Below are 17,024 nucleotides of genomic sequence, written 5' to 3'. Positions count from 1 at the left end.
CCCAGGAATGCATGCCTTCCCCAGGGTTATTCCTTAATGGGAAAAGAATTCAGCGATATTTCTCCTTCTTGCTTTCTGCAAGAAGAAAAGTATAGCTCTATTCTGTCCAACCCCACAGGCAGTCACACCTTATGGTTATCTTCCCTTGTTCCCTGAAAATCGCTGTTATTCTGTTCTTTTTCAGGGTGCACTGACTTCATGTTGTTCAAACACACGTTTTACAATCCATTTGTACAATAGTGGTCCTGAGGTGACGTACATTCTCAGCTTACGAAGATAACATGATTAAGAGATTAAAGACAAGACAGGCATAAGAAATTATAAAAGTATTGATTGAGAAAGTGATAAATGTCCATGAAATCTTCACAATTTATATTCAGAGATTGCAGTACAGACAGATGTAAGAAATTGTAAAAGTATTAATTTTGGGAACTGATAAGTGTCCATGAAATCTTCACAATTTATATTCTTCTGTCTCAGCTCCAGCCGATCCCTCCATTCGGGGTCCCTGACTTCTGGCAACAGTAATTCATATGCTTTTAGTTTCAACCATTCTAAGCCTTTATCTCTGCAGTATATCCCTTGTAAACAGCTGACAGTAAGACCCAGCCTGCACCTGTTTTCCCCTTCTTCCTTGAATATAAATGTAGAAAGCTGGGCTTTTTTTTGAGAGCTTGGGAGATTTTTGTCTCAACTCAAAGAGACTAGAGGATGACTCATCTATTTTTCATTAGTTTTAAACTCAGCTTTTTTACTTCCTGTAGAGTTTCAGAATTTGGCAAAGGTCTCAAGGCTCAAGCTGGTTGTCTGTAGCCTTTCAAACGCCCAGCTTTATCACCACATATGAGGTATGGATCCAAGTTTATTTTGTGGTTTTTTGTTTTTGCATGTGGATATTCAATTGTTCCAGCACCATTTGTTGAACTTTAAATATGCATTTAAAGGTGTGTATACATGCTGATTTGTCAAACGGATAGACTGGGCTAGTTGTTTACCTATATTTCTCAACTCTAAACCTTCCTTCTAAATCCTGCTCTGTGCTGCTGGGGCTGAGGCTCTACAAACTGTATGTCCTAGACTCCCTTGCCAGTTGGCTTTCTGTTACATCTGCAAATAAGAACTGTTAATAAGGGACTGCTGTTGGGAGAAAAGCTGAGAATTGGGAGAGAAGTTGAGGCAGGGCTTGGAACATGTCCGGGGCCCAGTGTCTAAAACCCCTCTTGGTCTTTGGAATGTGTCTAGACTTGCTGACTCCTTGCTTCTAGCACTTCCATTATCTCAAGTAGCCATATGTTTCAAAGAACATGCTAAATCATCACAGCTGTAGCTCACTCACTTGATACACCGCTTCCTTTCAACCCCTACATCCTCACCACCTGTTTCTTTGTTTGATCACCAATAAATAGTGTGGGATCCCAGAGTTTGGGGCCTTCGTAGCCTCTGTACTAGTGTTGGCCCCCTGGTCCCACATTCTCTCTTAACTTGTCTTTTCTCATTCCTTTGTCTCCACCAGACTTCGTCACCCCTACAGCCTGGTGTTGGATCCAATCACCCCAACAACTGGAATACAGAAGGGAATAAGAAGAAGATTCCTTCCTAATTGCTAGCTTCTGTTAGCGTAGCTGATGCCATGACCCCAGCTGCCAGCTCTCAGTCTTCACCTGAACCAGGTGGCACCCCTTTGAGAAACAGTGCTACCCTTCACCTCCTTCACCTGCCAATCTGGGCTTCCTCTATGGAGGTCCCAACACCCATGGGTCTGTGTCCTTTTCTCAGAGGTCCCAGCACCAGACACAGGACTCCTCTTCTCGGTGGTACAACCAGCAGCTTCCAGGCCCTGCCACATATACAGAGCTTGGGGATCAGCTATAGAGAGCCAATCCCCTGGGAACCCATTAGTCCAAGGGGGCCTCTCCTCCAAGTGCCTACATTCTGGAAAAGGCTTCACCTCTATTTTCTACAGTCATGATACCTGGGTAACTCAGTGCTCCCTTTGGATTTTTCTTAGCTCTTCAACACCTATGTAAATCTGCATGAAGCCTCCACTGTTTGAATACAGTGTGATTCCCTGCTGAGCCCTAACTGATAACACTGTGTTTCCAGTGTCCCTCATCCACTAGACGCAGTGGTATCAGGAATGGTGTGGTATTTTGTTATAAATTAATTTAATTCCTTAGATGGACACGCAGAGAGCCTCAATAAATATTTTTAATCTATCAATGCAAGGAATGTGGTTGTCGGAAGTCAGCCAAAAGTACAAGTTTAAATCTAAGCCCTGCCATTCACAACTTGGGTGACCTCAGCTTCTTTTTTGGAAATGACGTTCATATTTTCCAAGCACTTTTTCTGTGCCAGGTGCTTCCAAATGTATCTCATTTAATCCTCACAACATACCTCAGAGGAAGACATTATTTTTACAAGTAAGGAAATAGAGGCTCAGAGAGATGAAGTGGTTGACTCGTGCTGTCTATCTTGTAAATGGTGGGCTGTGATTCCCACACCACTGGAGTTTCTGGAGTCAGGGGCTGCCTGGACTCAGGGGCTGCCTGACTCCAGAAACCATTTTCTGTGCATTTCCTGTACCCCCACCTCAATTGCTTTTCTTTCCTCATCTGTGGACTGATTAAATAAAATGTATCATTTGGATGAAATTAGATAAATAATTCTGAATGCATTCTTTTTTAGAATAAATGAACTGCAGTTCAGTACTTTATTCTTGCTAACAAATTCACGGGCCTGGTCTTTCCATTCATGTGTTGTCTTTTCTTGCTTTTTTTTTTTTTTTTTTTTTGACAGAGTCTCGCTTTGTCACCCAGACTAGAGTGCAGTGGTGCCATCTCGGCTTACCGCAAGCTCCACCTCCCAGGTTCAAGGGATTCTCCTGCCTCAGTCTCCCGTGTAGCTGGGATTACAGGGATGTGCTACCATGTCTGGCTAATTTTTGTATTTTTAGTAGAGACAGGGTTTCACCATGTTGGCCAGGCTGGTCTCGAACTCCTGACCTCAAGTGATCTGTGCACCTCGGCCTCCCAAAGTGCTGGGATTACAGGCATGAGCCACCGTGCCCAGCCCCCATACGTTTTCTTGCTGGCCACGCTGCACACCATCTGCTAAATTGCCATTTCTGCCTGGCCATCTCACTTGTCACCCTCTCATCCCTGACCTGATCCCAGTGTATCTGCTTTTTCATGACCCAGGGATCAGATTCTTCTGCAGAGGACAGCCCTGCGAGGTCCAGGTTACGGACTCCTGCTCAAGCACATGTAGAATGCGAACCTGATGGTGTCTGGGTCCTTCAGTAGTATTCGCAGCAGCCTACTGAACTCTGCCTTCCAAGATCCAGTTCATATTTTAGGACTCCAGGGTAAATATTGCAAAGTCCTTCCCATTTCCCCTGCCTCAGAACAGCATCATGGAAAGCCTGGAATGGAAAAAGAGAATGAGCCCAAACCCAGCAGCTTAGGCCATGAGGCATTCTTATTCCACATCGCTCCACATGACTCCATATTTGTTGCCTCCCCATCTGTTCCAACCCAACTAGGCTGGTGCAGGAGGAGCCCAGGGGGTCCTGCTTATCACTGAATTCCTTTACTGATTCTGTTGTTTTAAAGAGAAAGAATCCCCATGAAAGGTCGACCACAGGAACTGGGGACCTGTCAATGATCCCAATAGGTAAGGAAGACTCCTTTGCAGTGAGCTCCAGGGGACTTTTCAACCACTCACAGTGACCAGTGGGAATAGTGAGAGGTGACAATGTACTAGCAGCCCTCACTCTCAGTGCCTGCTTGGCCTCGGCATCCACTCTGGCCCGCCGAGCTTGGCCCACGCCCTCCAGAATGCACTTGGAGAACTTTTCTGTCTAGCACTCTGTGTCTAGCTAAAGGATTGTAAACACACCAATCAGCACTCTGCCAAAATGGACCAATCAGGTCTCTGTAAAATAGACCAATCAGCTCTCTGTAAAATGGACCAATCAGCAGGATGTGGGAGGGATCAGATAAGGGAATAAAAGCAAGCTGCCCAAGCTAGCACTGGCGACCCGCTGGGGTCTTCTTCCACACTATGGAGATTTTGTTCTTTCGCTCTTTACAATAAATCTTGCTGCTGCTCACTCTTTGGGCCCACGCCGCCTTTAAGAGCTGTAACACTCACCATGAAGGTCTGTAGCTTCACTCCTGAAGCCAGCGAGACCACGAACCCACCAGAAGGAAGGAGCTCCAGACACATCTGAACATCTGAAGGAACAAACTCTGGACACACCATCTTTAAGAACTGTAACACTCACCGCAAGGGTCCGCAGCTTCATTCTTGAAGTCAGCAAGACCAAGAACCCAATTCCGGACACAGTAGGACACAAAAGGTGATGCCAAACCTGGCATAATGGCTGAGAACCTTGACTCATCCCAAATCCCAGAGTAAATGCAGGGCACCTGAGGCAGCTGCCAAGGGACAGATGTCCTTTCATAGCAGCTCTGGACAAGGCCCTCATTTATTTCTGTCACCTGCCCCCCTCTCTCTTTAAAAACCTAGGCATTTTGTCCTCTTTTTCTCATTTTTGTCCTACACAGGAACATGAGAGCCACCTGGTGGAAGGTTTTATTAGCAAGGAGGACGAGGGAGAGTTTGGCAGCTCGCCAGAGCTACAGATTGTGGAGAAGCAGCTAAGATAGCCCCCAGAGAGGAGATCTGTGCTATCCTGGGGCACAGGCAGGTTGATATATCAGCTGCAGAACAGTGTCTAGACCAGAAGCCTTTGCTCACTGTGAGAGACAGGCCGGGTCACTTACTTGCTCACTGCGCATGGGGGCTGAGTGATGTCTGTTAGAGATCCATGGAGGCCCTTTGTCAGATGAGTAGATTGCAAAAATTTTCTTCCATTCTGTAGGTTGCCTGTTCACTCTGATGGTAGTTTCTTTTGCTTTGCAGAAGCTCTTTAGTTTAATTGATTCCATTTGTCAATTTTGGCTTTCGTTGCCATTGCTTTTGGTGTATTAGACGTGAAGTCCTTGCCCATGCCTATGTCCTGAATGGTATTCCCTAGGTTTTCTTCTAGGCTTTTTATGGTTTTAGGTCTAACATTTAAGTCTCTAATCCATCTTGAATTAATTTTTGTATAAGGTGTAAGGAAAGGATCCAGTTTCAGCTTTCTACTTATGGCTAGCCGATTTTCCCAGCACCATTTATTAAATAGGGAATCCTTTCCCCATTTCTTGTTTTTGTCAGGTTTGCCAAAGATCAGATGGCTGTAGATGTGTGGTGTTATTTCTGAGGGCTCTGTTCTGTTCCATTGGTCTATATCTCTGTTTTGGTACCAGTACCATGCTGTTTTGGTTACTGTAGCCTTGTAGCATAGTTTGAAGTCAGGTAGCATGATGCCTCCAGCTTTGTTCTTTTGGCTTAGGATTGTCTTGGCAATGCAGGGTCTTTTTTGGTTCCATATGTACTTAAAGCAGTTTTTTCCAATTCTGTGAAGAAAGTGATTGGTAGCTTAATGGGGATGTCATTGAATCTATAAATTACCTTGGGCAGTATGGCCATTTTCACGATATTGATTCTTCCTATCCATGAGCATGGTATGTTCTTCCATTTGTTTGTGTCCTCTTTTATTTCACTGAGCAGTGGTTTGTAGTTCTCCTTGAAGAGGTCCTTTACATCCCTTGTAAGTTGGATTCCTAGGTATTTTATTCTCTTTGAAGCTATTGTGAATGGGAGTTCATTCATGATTTAGCTTTCTGTTTGTCTGTTACTGGTGTATAAGAATGCTTGTGATTTTTGCACATTGATTTTGTATCCTGAGACTTTGCTGAAGTTGCTTATCAGCTTAAGGAAATTTTGGGCTGAGACAATGGGGTTTTCTAAATATACAATCATATCATCTGCAAACAGGGACAATTTGACTTCTTCTTTTCCTAACCAAATACCCTTTATTTCTTTTTCTTACCTGATTGCCCTAGCCAGAACTTCCAACACTATGTTGAATAGGAGTGGTAAGAGAGGGCATCCCTGTCTTGTAATGTTTATTTCTTGACATATTACATTGGCTAGAATGAAAAATACAGTGTTGGCTGGGTGTGGTGGCTCACGCCTGTAATCCCAAGACTTTGGGAAGCCGAGGCGGGCAGATCACTTGAGGCCAGGAGTTCAAGTCCATCCTAGCCAACACAGCGAAACTCTGTCTGTAATAAACATACAAAAATTAGCTGGGTCTGGTGGCCTGCGCCTGTAATCCCATCTTCTTGGGAGGCTGAGGTAGGAGAATTGCTTGAACCCAGAAGGCGGAGGTTGCAGTGGCCCAAGATTGCACCACTGCATTCCAGCCTGGGCGCCAGAGCGAGACTCTGTCTCAAAAAAAAGAAAGAGAAAGAGAAAAAGGAAAGGAGAGAAGAGAGGAGAGGACAGGAGGGGAGGGAAGGGAAGAGGAGGGGAGGGAAGGGAAGAGGAGGGGAGGGGAGCGGAGGGGAGAGAAGAGCAAAGGGAAGATAAACAATATTAACTATATTTAGAATGAGGGGTATCCTTGAAGATCACGGGCATCCTTGTCTTAATAACAGTCTGAGAGGGAAAAGTTTTCAATAGTTTCAGTATTCCATCACTATAGCATTACAATGCTTTTTCACTTTTTAAAGATACTATTTATCAGATTAAGGTAGTTCCATCCTACTTTGGTAAAAGGGATTTTTTTCTTTTGTTGTAACAGATGTATGTTGAATTTTATAAAGGTTTTTAAACATATGGTTTTTTCCTTTATTTTATAAAAATGGTGAATAACACTAATTTTCAAGTATTAAATCAACCTCAAGTTCCTAAAATAAACCCAACCTGGTTTTCACACATTATCTCTTTAAATATTGCTGAATTCAGTTTGCTTTCATTTAGGAATTTTGTACCTATGTTCATGATTGACTTAGTCAATAGTTTTGTTTATTTCTTCTTCTAATATTATTGTCAGATTTTGACATCAAGATTATGTTGGCCTTATAAAGCAAGTTTGAAAATGTCTGTTCCTTTTGTCCCTGGAAAAGGTTGCATAATACTTGTATTTTTTCCTTAAATATAGGAAGAATTCATTGATCTGGGCCTGAAGTATTTTCGTGGGCTTTTTTTGTGTGTGTGTGGCAGGGGGCTGGGCGGGTAAGGTTAAAATTTCAGATTCAGTTTTGTTTCAGATAGAGCACGATTTAAATATCTATTTATTTTGTGTCCATTTTGACAAGTTTTGTCTTCCTAAGAATTTACACATTTTATATACATCTTCAAATGTATTGATATAAAGTTGTTCACAATATTCTCCCATTACTTATTTGGTTTCTGCTTGGTCTACAGTGACAGATCCTTTTCATTCCCAACATTGCTCTTTGTCTTTCTTCATCAGTCTTGCTAGAATTTTATAAATTTTTTATTTTAAGAAACCAGCTTTTTTTTGATACTCTGAGCTATTATGTTTTACATGTTATTAATTTTCCTTCTTACATTTTGATATATTTAGACAACTGATTTTGTCACCCTTTATCTTTACTTATAAAAGCGTTTAATATATTTTTTCTCTAAATTTCTTATTAGTTGCATCCCACACATTTTTTACTATAATTCAGTTTAAAATGCTTTATTTCCATTATGGTTTCTTCTTTGATCTACAGGTTATTTAGAAGTGCATTGCTTAATTTAAAAATACGTGGTGATTTTTCCATTTATCTTTTTGTTATAGATTTCTAGTTTAATTTCACTGTTATCTGTAATCATATTCCATGTGATTTTAAACCTTTGAAATGTTTTTGAAATTGCCTTAAAGGCCAGTATATGGCCTATTTGGGTAAATGTTCCATATGCACTTGAAACAAATGTAAATTTTGCAGTTGTTGTGGACAGTGTTTTATATATATATATATCAAGTAGCTGGATTTTGTTAATGGCATTGTTCAGATCTTCTATATTCCTATAGGGTTTTTTGTTTTCTTGTTCTATCAGATACTGAGAGATGTATTAAAAAATGCCCAAACAGGATTATGAATTTGTTACATCTTTTAAGTCTGTGAAATTTTTCTTTATGTATTTTGAAGCTATATTATTAGGTGTATACAGATTTAAATTTTTTATATTTTCCTAGTTGATTAATCCCTTTCATTAGTTTTGTTTTTTGTTTTTTTGCTTTGTTTTTGAGATGGAGTTTTGCTCTTGTTGCCCAGGCTGAAGTGCAATGGTGTGGTCTTGGCTCACTGCAACCTCTGCCTCCCGGGTTCAAGCAATTCTCCTGCCTCAGCCTCCCAAGTAGCTGGGATTACATGCACCCACCACCATGCCCGGCTAATTTTTGTATTTTTAGTAGAGATGGGGTTTCACCATGTTGGCCAGGCTGGTCTTGAACTCCTGACTTCAGGTGATTCACTTGCCTCAGCCTCGCAAAGTGCTGGGATTACAGGTGTGAGCCACCATACCTAGCCCCTTTCATTAGTATTAAATATTCCTCTTACTATCCACTAATTCTCCTTTCCTTTGTCTGATATTGATATAATGATGCCAGCATATTTTTGGGGAGGAGCAGAGTTTGCATGGTATATATTTGTCCATCATTTTACTTTCAACATTTTTTTTATAGTATATCTCTTATAAGCACCATATAATTGAGATTTTTAAAAATCCAGCTTGGCAATCTTTGTTTTTACACTTGTTGTAATTACTGGTAAATGTGAACTGAAATCTACCTACTCACCATCTTAACATGAGTTTGCGATTCATCTTGCCTGTTCTGTGTTTCCTTTTCTTCTTTTATTTTGGATTCAATATTCTGTACCATTGCATTTTCCCATCTCTTAGCATATAAAACTGCAGAAAGGACTAAAACCAGAGGAGGGCACACAGAATCTTGACTGTTCTTCAGAAATATGTGGGACTCTGTTAAAATGAAGATTTCTGCTTCTCACTCCAGAAGTATTGAATCAAAATGTGGAGCAGAAACAGGCAAGGTGCATTTGTTTTTAAAGCTCCACAGGTAATTCTGATGGACAGCCAGTTGAACCATCAATCTAGACTCTGTTTCCTCCTACACCTTTGAAAGGTAAATACAGAAAATGAGGCTGAGAAAACACCTTTAGAATCAGTCCCCTTTCTTAGCACTTCAGTGGTTCCTGCACAGGTTGCAGATGCCGTGCTCTGGTTAGACTCCAGCCCCCAGGCTGGCTGGCTAGTTCCACCGTGCATAGCCCAGAGGCTCACCCCAATCAGGCAAGGGGCTCCCCATGTCAGCCAGGCTTGTCTTATCTGGTGTCTGACACCGCAAAGGCAGCAGCCCAAATATCCCAACCTGGCTTCCTTCTCCTCACTGCTTCCCTGATTCCTGGCATGGCCCTTCCGGAGGAATGGCAAGTCTTTACTTCCACTACACAGGAAGACCTGTAAGCAATGTGTGTGCTGAATCTACTCAATCACCACGTACACTGGACTTTTTGTTTTATTGTAAGTCATTACTGTTACAATATTGATGGCACCGCAGACTGCATTTTTATAAGGTCCTCTGGAAGAATCCCGAGCCCTTGTTTCCTGTAGAAAGGGTGGTTTCCTTTAAAATTAACCACAAAAGCCCTAAATAGTGTTACAAAAATGTGTATCTACTTCTTATGAAGTGGTTTAGTGCTTTCAGCTGTATCAGAAATAGTTAAAACTGGTATATCAATTTTACCTTCAACATTCAAATGAGAAAGCAAACTGGAGATAGAGCTAAACAAACACTTTTCTACCTTAAGCAAGAAGATATTGGGTACAGAGGCAGAAACCAAATAAGCAAAGAAGAAAATATACCGTTAATTGAAAACATAAAAAATTGTATCTATCTTAGTGTGACCTTCTTCCACCAAAATAATAATAATAATAATATAATATTAATAAATCAATAGCTATGCCCTAAAGTGGGTGCAGGCATTTTGATTTATAATATCATATTATACATATAATGCTTATGATATTGTCCTCATAAAAGCAAATGTTATACAGAGAAAATCTGACCTTGTTTTTCTGTTCTAACAATTTCTCAAAAAGATATTTTGTTGCAGAAAGAATTCTAAAGGATTTTTTGTTTATTTTTGTTTAGCCTTAAGGTTTCAAATGTATACTTTTATGTAAAAATAATAATAATGCAGTCTGTTCTGTGCAGAGTGTCCTTCCGGCCTCAGGGGCCCTGCAGCTGCCCTGCTTGGGGCTGATTTTCCAGTCCCTACAAGCCGACCACTCCTGTGGCTTTATAATATGAGCCCCTGAATAAATAGGATGAATATACAAAATTTGACCATTAAGAGAGACTGTGGCGGGGGTGAGGGCGGATGCAGATTTCACTGAGGGTCTTCCTTGGGAACGCCTGGCCCTCTCCTCAGTTAGCAGCCACCTGAGAAGTCTCCCAGGTCAGCCCTGCACACTGTGCCCAGGACACGTGTCCCTGTGGTGACAAGGCCACAAGGGAGGCAGGGACGTATGCAAGTCTTCCCCAGTGCTCCCTCCCTGAGGAGGGTGAGGACAAGCTGGCTACTGACCTGCCCATCCCTATCCTTCCTCCCAGGGAGCTGGCACTGACTCTAACACCTGCCCTTAAATGTTTCTCAGGGGTATATTTTGGACTTTTGTGTTGTGCTGTTTCACTGTGACACAGGCTGATTGGATTGGAAGCCAGAGGAAATCACGCGGCATCCTCTGTTCCCAAGATCTCCCCTGGGTCAGGCAGTGCACACGCATGCCCTCCCCAGAGGCTCAGGCCTCCTGGGTGATGTGGTTCAGCAAGCAGCCTGACCTGGATCCCATTCCCCCGTGGAGGTCCCCAGGTAGTTGTGTTGGCCTGAAAGAAGGGCTCAGGGCAACAGCACAGAAATTTACCTCCTAGAAAGGAAAAAAGGGAAAGACCAGCAAATAACAGGAAGGAACAGGGCCTAAACTTCCTTCCTTGAACCAAGGGTCCTGAGGGAGAAGAATTTCAGGAGAATCTGAGAATGACCCTTGGGGAACTGATGCATAAATAGTTAGCAAATAAAATGGAACATCTTTCTCGGTACTTTCATTTCCAGGTATCTCCAGAGTTATTTAAGAAGAATTTTTAAAGATTCTGCCTTTTGTTCAGGCCCAACGCAGTGCAAAGTTTAGCCAGGTTTCTCTCTCCCAAACAGTGCAAAGTGGGTTGGTTCACGATGACACCATGGTTGACAGTGTGTACTTAAACTTCTGTGATCTCACTTAATCCTTACTGCAACCTTGTAGGGTGGCAGGCAGGGACTGACACCGCCCTGTGGAGGTGAGGCACCTAAGCTTCAGGATGTGTCCATAACGTGCAAGAGTCTCCTGGTGTGGTCCTTCTGCTCCTGTCCTACTGCCACTTCTAACTCATTTTTGAGAAACAAGCTGCTCTTTGTGGCCAAATACACCTGAGAAAAATGGCATTACTTAGCATTTGTGAAAGCGTCCTGAGGACAGGCAAGGTGACAAAGTGAAAGGGCCTATAACAAAGTGATCCCCTGAGAAAGTTATATGCACAAAGGAGCGCAGTTAGAACTGACACGGTTCTCTGGAGAAATCTTTGAAATATTTGACCAGTCTGAGTCCTAACTGCAGTAAAAATTCCTGGGCATGCTTGTATTTAACATTTTAACACAAGTTAACAACATTTTGGTAAACACATCTTAGGTGGGAGGGAAGGTGGTGGTGAGAAAGAGGGAAGGGCAGAATCTGGGGTATGTGTGGGGCTTGGAAGCCAGGCTGCCAACAGTCCTTGCAGCATGCTGTGCCATGGGAGTCCCGTGGGCTTCCAGCTAACAGCCATACTGACCATTGGGAATGAGGTGCCTCTCAGCCCCGAGGCCGTTCTTTAAACAATCCATCTCTTTGCCTTTGGTACCGTCTTCCTCTTCCTCCTCGTCTTCCTCTTCCTCTTCATAATCCTCATCATCGCTTCTCACATCCTGGATGTTCTAGACAAAGGAAAGAATTGGCTGAGTGACAATCTTCCAGGAAGAGTCTTGAGTAAATCTGCCAACAGCCAGTTTCAAGTATGGCTCCCTTTAAGGAAAACCCAATATCCAAATAACTAAACATTCACCAACATTGACTATATCATGGATCATAAAGCAAACCTTAACAAACCTAAATAATTGACATTACGCAAAGCATATCTCTAGACCATAATGGAATTAAGCTAGAAACCAATATCAAAAAGATAATAGGGAAATTTCAAAACACTTGGAAATTAAATAAGACCCTTCTAAACAATCACTGGGTCAAAGAGTAAGATTCAAAGAATATTAGAAAATATTTTAAACTAAATGAAAATTAAAATACAACATATCAAAATTTGTTCAATGCAGCTAAAATAATGCTTGAAAGGAAATACATAGTATTAAATGTTTATATTCAATAAGAAAAAACGCTCTCAAACAATTTGAGCTTCAACTTTAAGAATCTGGAAAAAAAGAAGAGCCAAATAAACCCAAAGCAAGCAAAAGGAAGGAAATAATTAGGGCAAAACAATTAATGAAACTGAAAACAGAAAAAGCAATAGGGAAAACCAATAAACCCAAAAGCCAATTCTTTGAAAAGATCTATAGCATTAATAACTCACTAGCAATATTGATAAAGAAAAAAAAAGGGAAAGCACAAATTAGCAGTAAAGAAAAAGAAGACAAGACTATAGATACTGCAGACAATAGAAGAATAACAACAGAATGCTATGAACAACTCTCTGCATATACATTTGACAACTTACATAAAATGGGCCAATTTCTCAAAAACTACAAACTACTAAAACTTGCCCCAGCTGAAATAGGTAACCTGGATAGTCATATAACTATGAAGGACATTTAATTTGTAATCAAAAACCTTCTGAAAAATAGCAGCATTAGGTCCAAATGTTTACATTGGTAAATTCTATGAAACACACAAAGGAGAAATAACACAAAATATCCACAATCACTTCCAGAAAATAGAAGAGGAGGGAACATGTCTCACTTTATTTTATGAGGCCAGAATTAACCCGTGTAAAGTTTTTGCAGATGTGATTAAGATCCTTGAGATGAGAATAGTATCCTAGATTATGTAAGTGGGCCCTCTATGGCATCACAAGTGGTCCTTATAAAAACTGAGGCAGAGGAAGGGCCAACACACAGAAGAGAGGCAATATGAAGACAGAGAAGAGACTGGGATGCTGCAGTTACAAGCCAAGAAATGCTGGCAGCCACCAGAAGTTAGAAGCAGCAAAGAACAGATGCTCCCCTAGTGCCTCCGAAGAGAACACAACCCTGCTAACTGACACCTTTATTTTAGTGCAAAACTAATTATGGACTTCCAACCTCTTGAACTGTGAGAGAATACATTTCTCTTATTTTTAGCACCAAATTTGTAGAAAATTGTTACAGTCACCATAGAAATTAATACAACTGGCAATGGCCAATTAAAAACTGAAATTTAAAAATCTGTGCCATTCATAATAGTTTGAAAAATCAAATATCTAGGTATACACCTAACAAAGCATGGATAGGATCTGTATTTAAAACCTACAAAATTCAGAGAGAAGTCCGAAATTCCTTGAAAGAAATCAAAGAAGATCTAAATAGTTGGAGAGACATACTGTGTTCATGAATTGGAAGACTGAACATAGTGAAAGTGTTAATTATCCCTGTAGTGTCCTGTGGATTCCACACAATGCCAATCAATGTCCCAGCAGACTTTTCTATAGATGCAGACAACGTAATTCTAAGATTTCTATGGAGAGGCAAAGGAACTCGAATAGCTAAAGCAAATCTGAAAAACATAATAAAATGGGAGGACTTACACTGCCAAATTTTAAGACTTATATAAAGTTACAGTAATCCACATAGGGTGGTATTTGCAAAGGAATAAACATGCAGATCTAGAAATAGATCCACACAAATATGGCTGATTGAATTTTTACAAAGGTTCAAAGCAATTCAGTGGAGAAAGAACAGTCTTTTCAACAAATGGTCAGAGCAACTGGACATCTGTAAGCAAAGAAGTAAACTTTGACTAAAATGTCATACATTGTATAAAAGCCAGCTTAAAGTGGGTCATGGATCTAAATGTAAAATATAAAACTATAAAACTTTTAGAAGAAAACCCATGACCTTGATCTGGGCAATGAGTTCTTAAACATGGCACAAAAAACATGAAAGAAAAAAACTGGCAAACTGGACTTCATCAAAATTCAAAACTTTTGCTCTAAGACAGACACTAATCAGAGAATGAAAAGATAAGCTGCAAACTGGGAGAAAATATTTGCAAATCACATATCCAATTTGTATGCATAATAAAGAACTCTCAAAACTCAATGGTAAAAAAAAAAACAAAACCCTAATTTAAAAAATAGGCAAAAGACATACAAAGAGACACTTTATCAAAGAGGACACAGGATGACATATAAGCATATGAAAGGATGTTCAACACCATTAGTCATTAGGAAAATGCAAATGGAAACCATGATGATGTACAACTACAAACCCATCAGAATAGCAAAAGTTAAAATGACTGGCAATACCAAGTGCTGACAAGGACGCAAAACAATTGGAACACCTACACAATGAAATTACTGACAATAAACTACTACTAACAATAAAAAGGAACAAACTATTGACATTTATAAGAAGTTGGATGAATCCTAAAGATATTATGCTGAGTAAAAAAATGTTAGTTTAAAATATGATCTATTACATGGCACATGAATATCATTTTCATGACATTCTCAAAAAGATAAAACTATAGGGATGGATAACAGATAAGTGGTTGCCAGGAACTGGGTTAGAGGGAAGAGTTATTCCGGGTGATGAAATGATGCTCTGTATCTTGATTATGGGGATGGCTGCACAAATATATGCACATGTTAAAATTCACAAAACTCTACATCAACAGAAAAATGTCCATTTTCCTGATAATAATTTTAAAAATAAAATTTATAAGGATTTCTTTTTAGGAAGAAAATACTGTGGGTTTTCCCACTAACATTTGCAAAGTGAAGTACTACTCAAGTGGGCATTTTGGTTGTCAGGATATTTTTATTACTTGTAATTAGAATGTTTTCTATTTTATTCATGCAAGAACTCCTTCAAGGACAGTTACTCATTATGAGTTATATGTTTCCTCCTCTTCTCTCATGGTGTCTCAAAGTAATTCTGCAGAGAAATCTAGAAAAATAACATCGCCCCAAGGAAAGGAGATGGAGGTGCCATAGATCCGCCGTCATTGTGGAAGATAAAGGATGATATGAATTATTAAAACAAGTAAGATAACTCAAGCTCTGTACGTGTCCAGTGATAGACATGACCCCGGGATCACCCTCTAGGCCAGTTCACAAATGTCTCTATTAAACCCAGGTTAGAAAAGAAAAAAAAATATGGAAGATGAAGACTGTTTCTTCTCACATAATTTTTTGAGATGATATCCATAACTGTACAACTGATTTTTTTTCCTTTTGTGACCTGCAGACTAAAACTGACCACCTCCCAAGAGTCTCCGCATACATGTAACCAAGTACCTCCTCTGTGTGTAATCTGAACATGGCTTTTGAAAACCCAATGTGCACACATTATACTGGCTTAATCACAGAAATGCAACTTCATGGGGCTCTTCTCTGTATGTTCGGTGCTTTTCTACAACACCACAGAAAGGGTGTCAAAATAAACAAGCCTCACTGTAAACACAGAGGAATAAACTTGGTATCTCCTCAGTTAAGATGCATCAGAGAAAGGCAACCTTTCTCTGATATGCTGGGAGCCGGGATCAAAAGCACTTCCTCCTCCAGATGAAGCCTTTCAGGAAAGAGCCATGCTTAGTTGATGCTTGCTTACATAGTCACTGCCTCTTCCTTTCTCAAAAGATTTCTGTAGAGAACAAGGGTATATTAGTCTGTTTTCATGCTGCTGATAAAGACATACCCGAGACTGCAAAGAAAAGACTCCTTCCACACTGGTTAGGAGGCCTCACAATCATGGCAGAAGGCAAGGAGGAGCAAGTCTTGTGCAGGGGAGCTCCTCTTTTTAACACCATCAGATCTTGTGAGACTTGTTCACTATTGCGAGAACAGCATGGGAAAGACTCACTCCCATGATTCAATTACCTCCCACTGGGTCCCTCCCATGATACATGAGAATTGTGGGAGTTACAATTCAAGATGAGTTTTGGGTGGGGACACAGCAAAACCATATCAGAGGGGAAACTCAAATCAGAATAAAGAATCTAATTTCTCTCCAGAATGGCATACCAGCATCTACCCACCCATCTCTGCAGGACTTAAAGAGCTGTGTTAGCTAAGAAAGACACCAGTCCTTGAAGGTACCACCCTATCTGCTCCCAGCCACACACCCTCCAGCCATTTGCCTTTAACAAGAGATCCCAATTGTATAGGGCCTGTTGGAACTTTATAGCATCTTGGCGGTCACAAAGGTTAGAGAATACTACTGACATTTAGGGAGCAAAGGCTAGGGATGCTGGCAGTCCTGCAATGTGCTGACATTCACATGTCCCATCAGATATGCATGTAGGTGAAAACCCTGTCTGTAACTATCCAAGTCTAGAATCTGACTCCTTTGTACATTCAAGCACAATAATTTTTTGGATGGTTTTAATATATTCTGAATTGTCCAGGATTGCAACTATGTATATAAGTCAAAGTAAGACTATACAGTTTGCCCTCCATATCCATGGGCTCCACATTTGTCAAAAATATTCAGGAAAAAAAAAAAAAGAATGGTTGTCTCAGTCCTGGACATTTACAGATTTTTGTCATTCCCTGAAAAATGTAGTACAACAACTATTTACACAGCATTTACACGGTATTAGGTATTGTAAGTAATCTAGAGAAGTACACAGGAGGCTGTGTGTAGGTTACATGCAAATGCGACATCATTTTATTTATTTATTTATTTTTCATTAATTTATTTATTTTGAGATGGAGTTTTGTTCTTGTTGCCCAGGCTGGAGTGCAATGGTGCAATCTTGGCTCACTGCAACCTCTGCCTGCCAGGTTCAAGTGATTCTCCTGCCTCAGCCTC

The 17,024-nt window shown here is 40.6% G+C and overlaps 1 protein-coding gene across 1 annotated transcript in view; it reads right to left on the bottom strand.

Annotated features, from left to right (window-relative positions):
• Positions 1 to 11,579: 11,579 nt before the first annotated feature.
• Positions 11,580 to 17,024, bottom strand: part of CERS3 (ceramide synthase 3) — an 89,216-nt gene continuing 83,771 nt past the window's right edge. Inside the window, exon 10 of the mRNA XM_007990569.3 lies at positions 11,580 to 11,939. Coding sequence (XP_007988760.2) covers positions 11,781 to 11,939 — 159 coding nt within the window. The 3' untranslated portion in view covers positions 11,580 to 11,780. The remainder of the gene's footprint in view (positions 11,940 to 17,024) is intronic.

The sequence above is a fragment of the Chlorocebus sabaeus genome, chromosome 29, assembly GCF_047675955.1.
Source record: "Chlorocebus sabaeus isolate Y175 chromosome 29, mChlSab1.0.hap1, whole genome shotgun sequence".
NCBI classification, from domain to species: Eukaryota; Metazoa; Chordata; class Mammalia; order Primates; family Cercopithecidae; genus Chlorocebus; species Chlorocebus sabaeus.
This window is presented reverse-complemented; position numbering and strand designations above follow the sequence as displayed.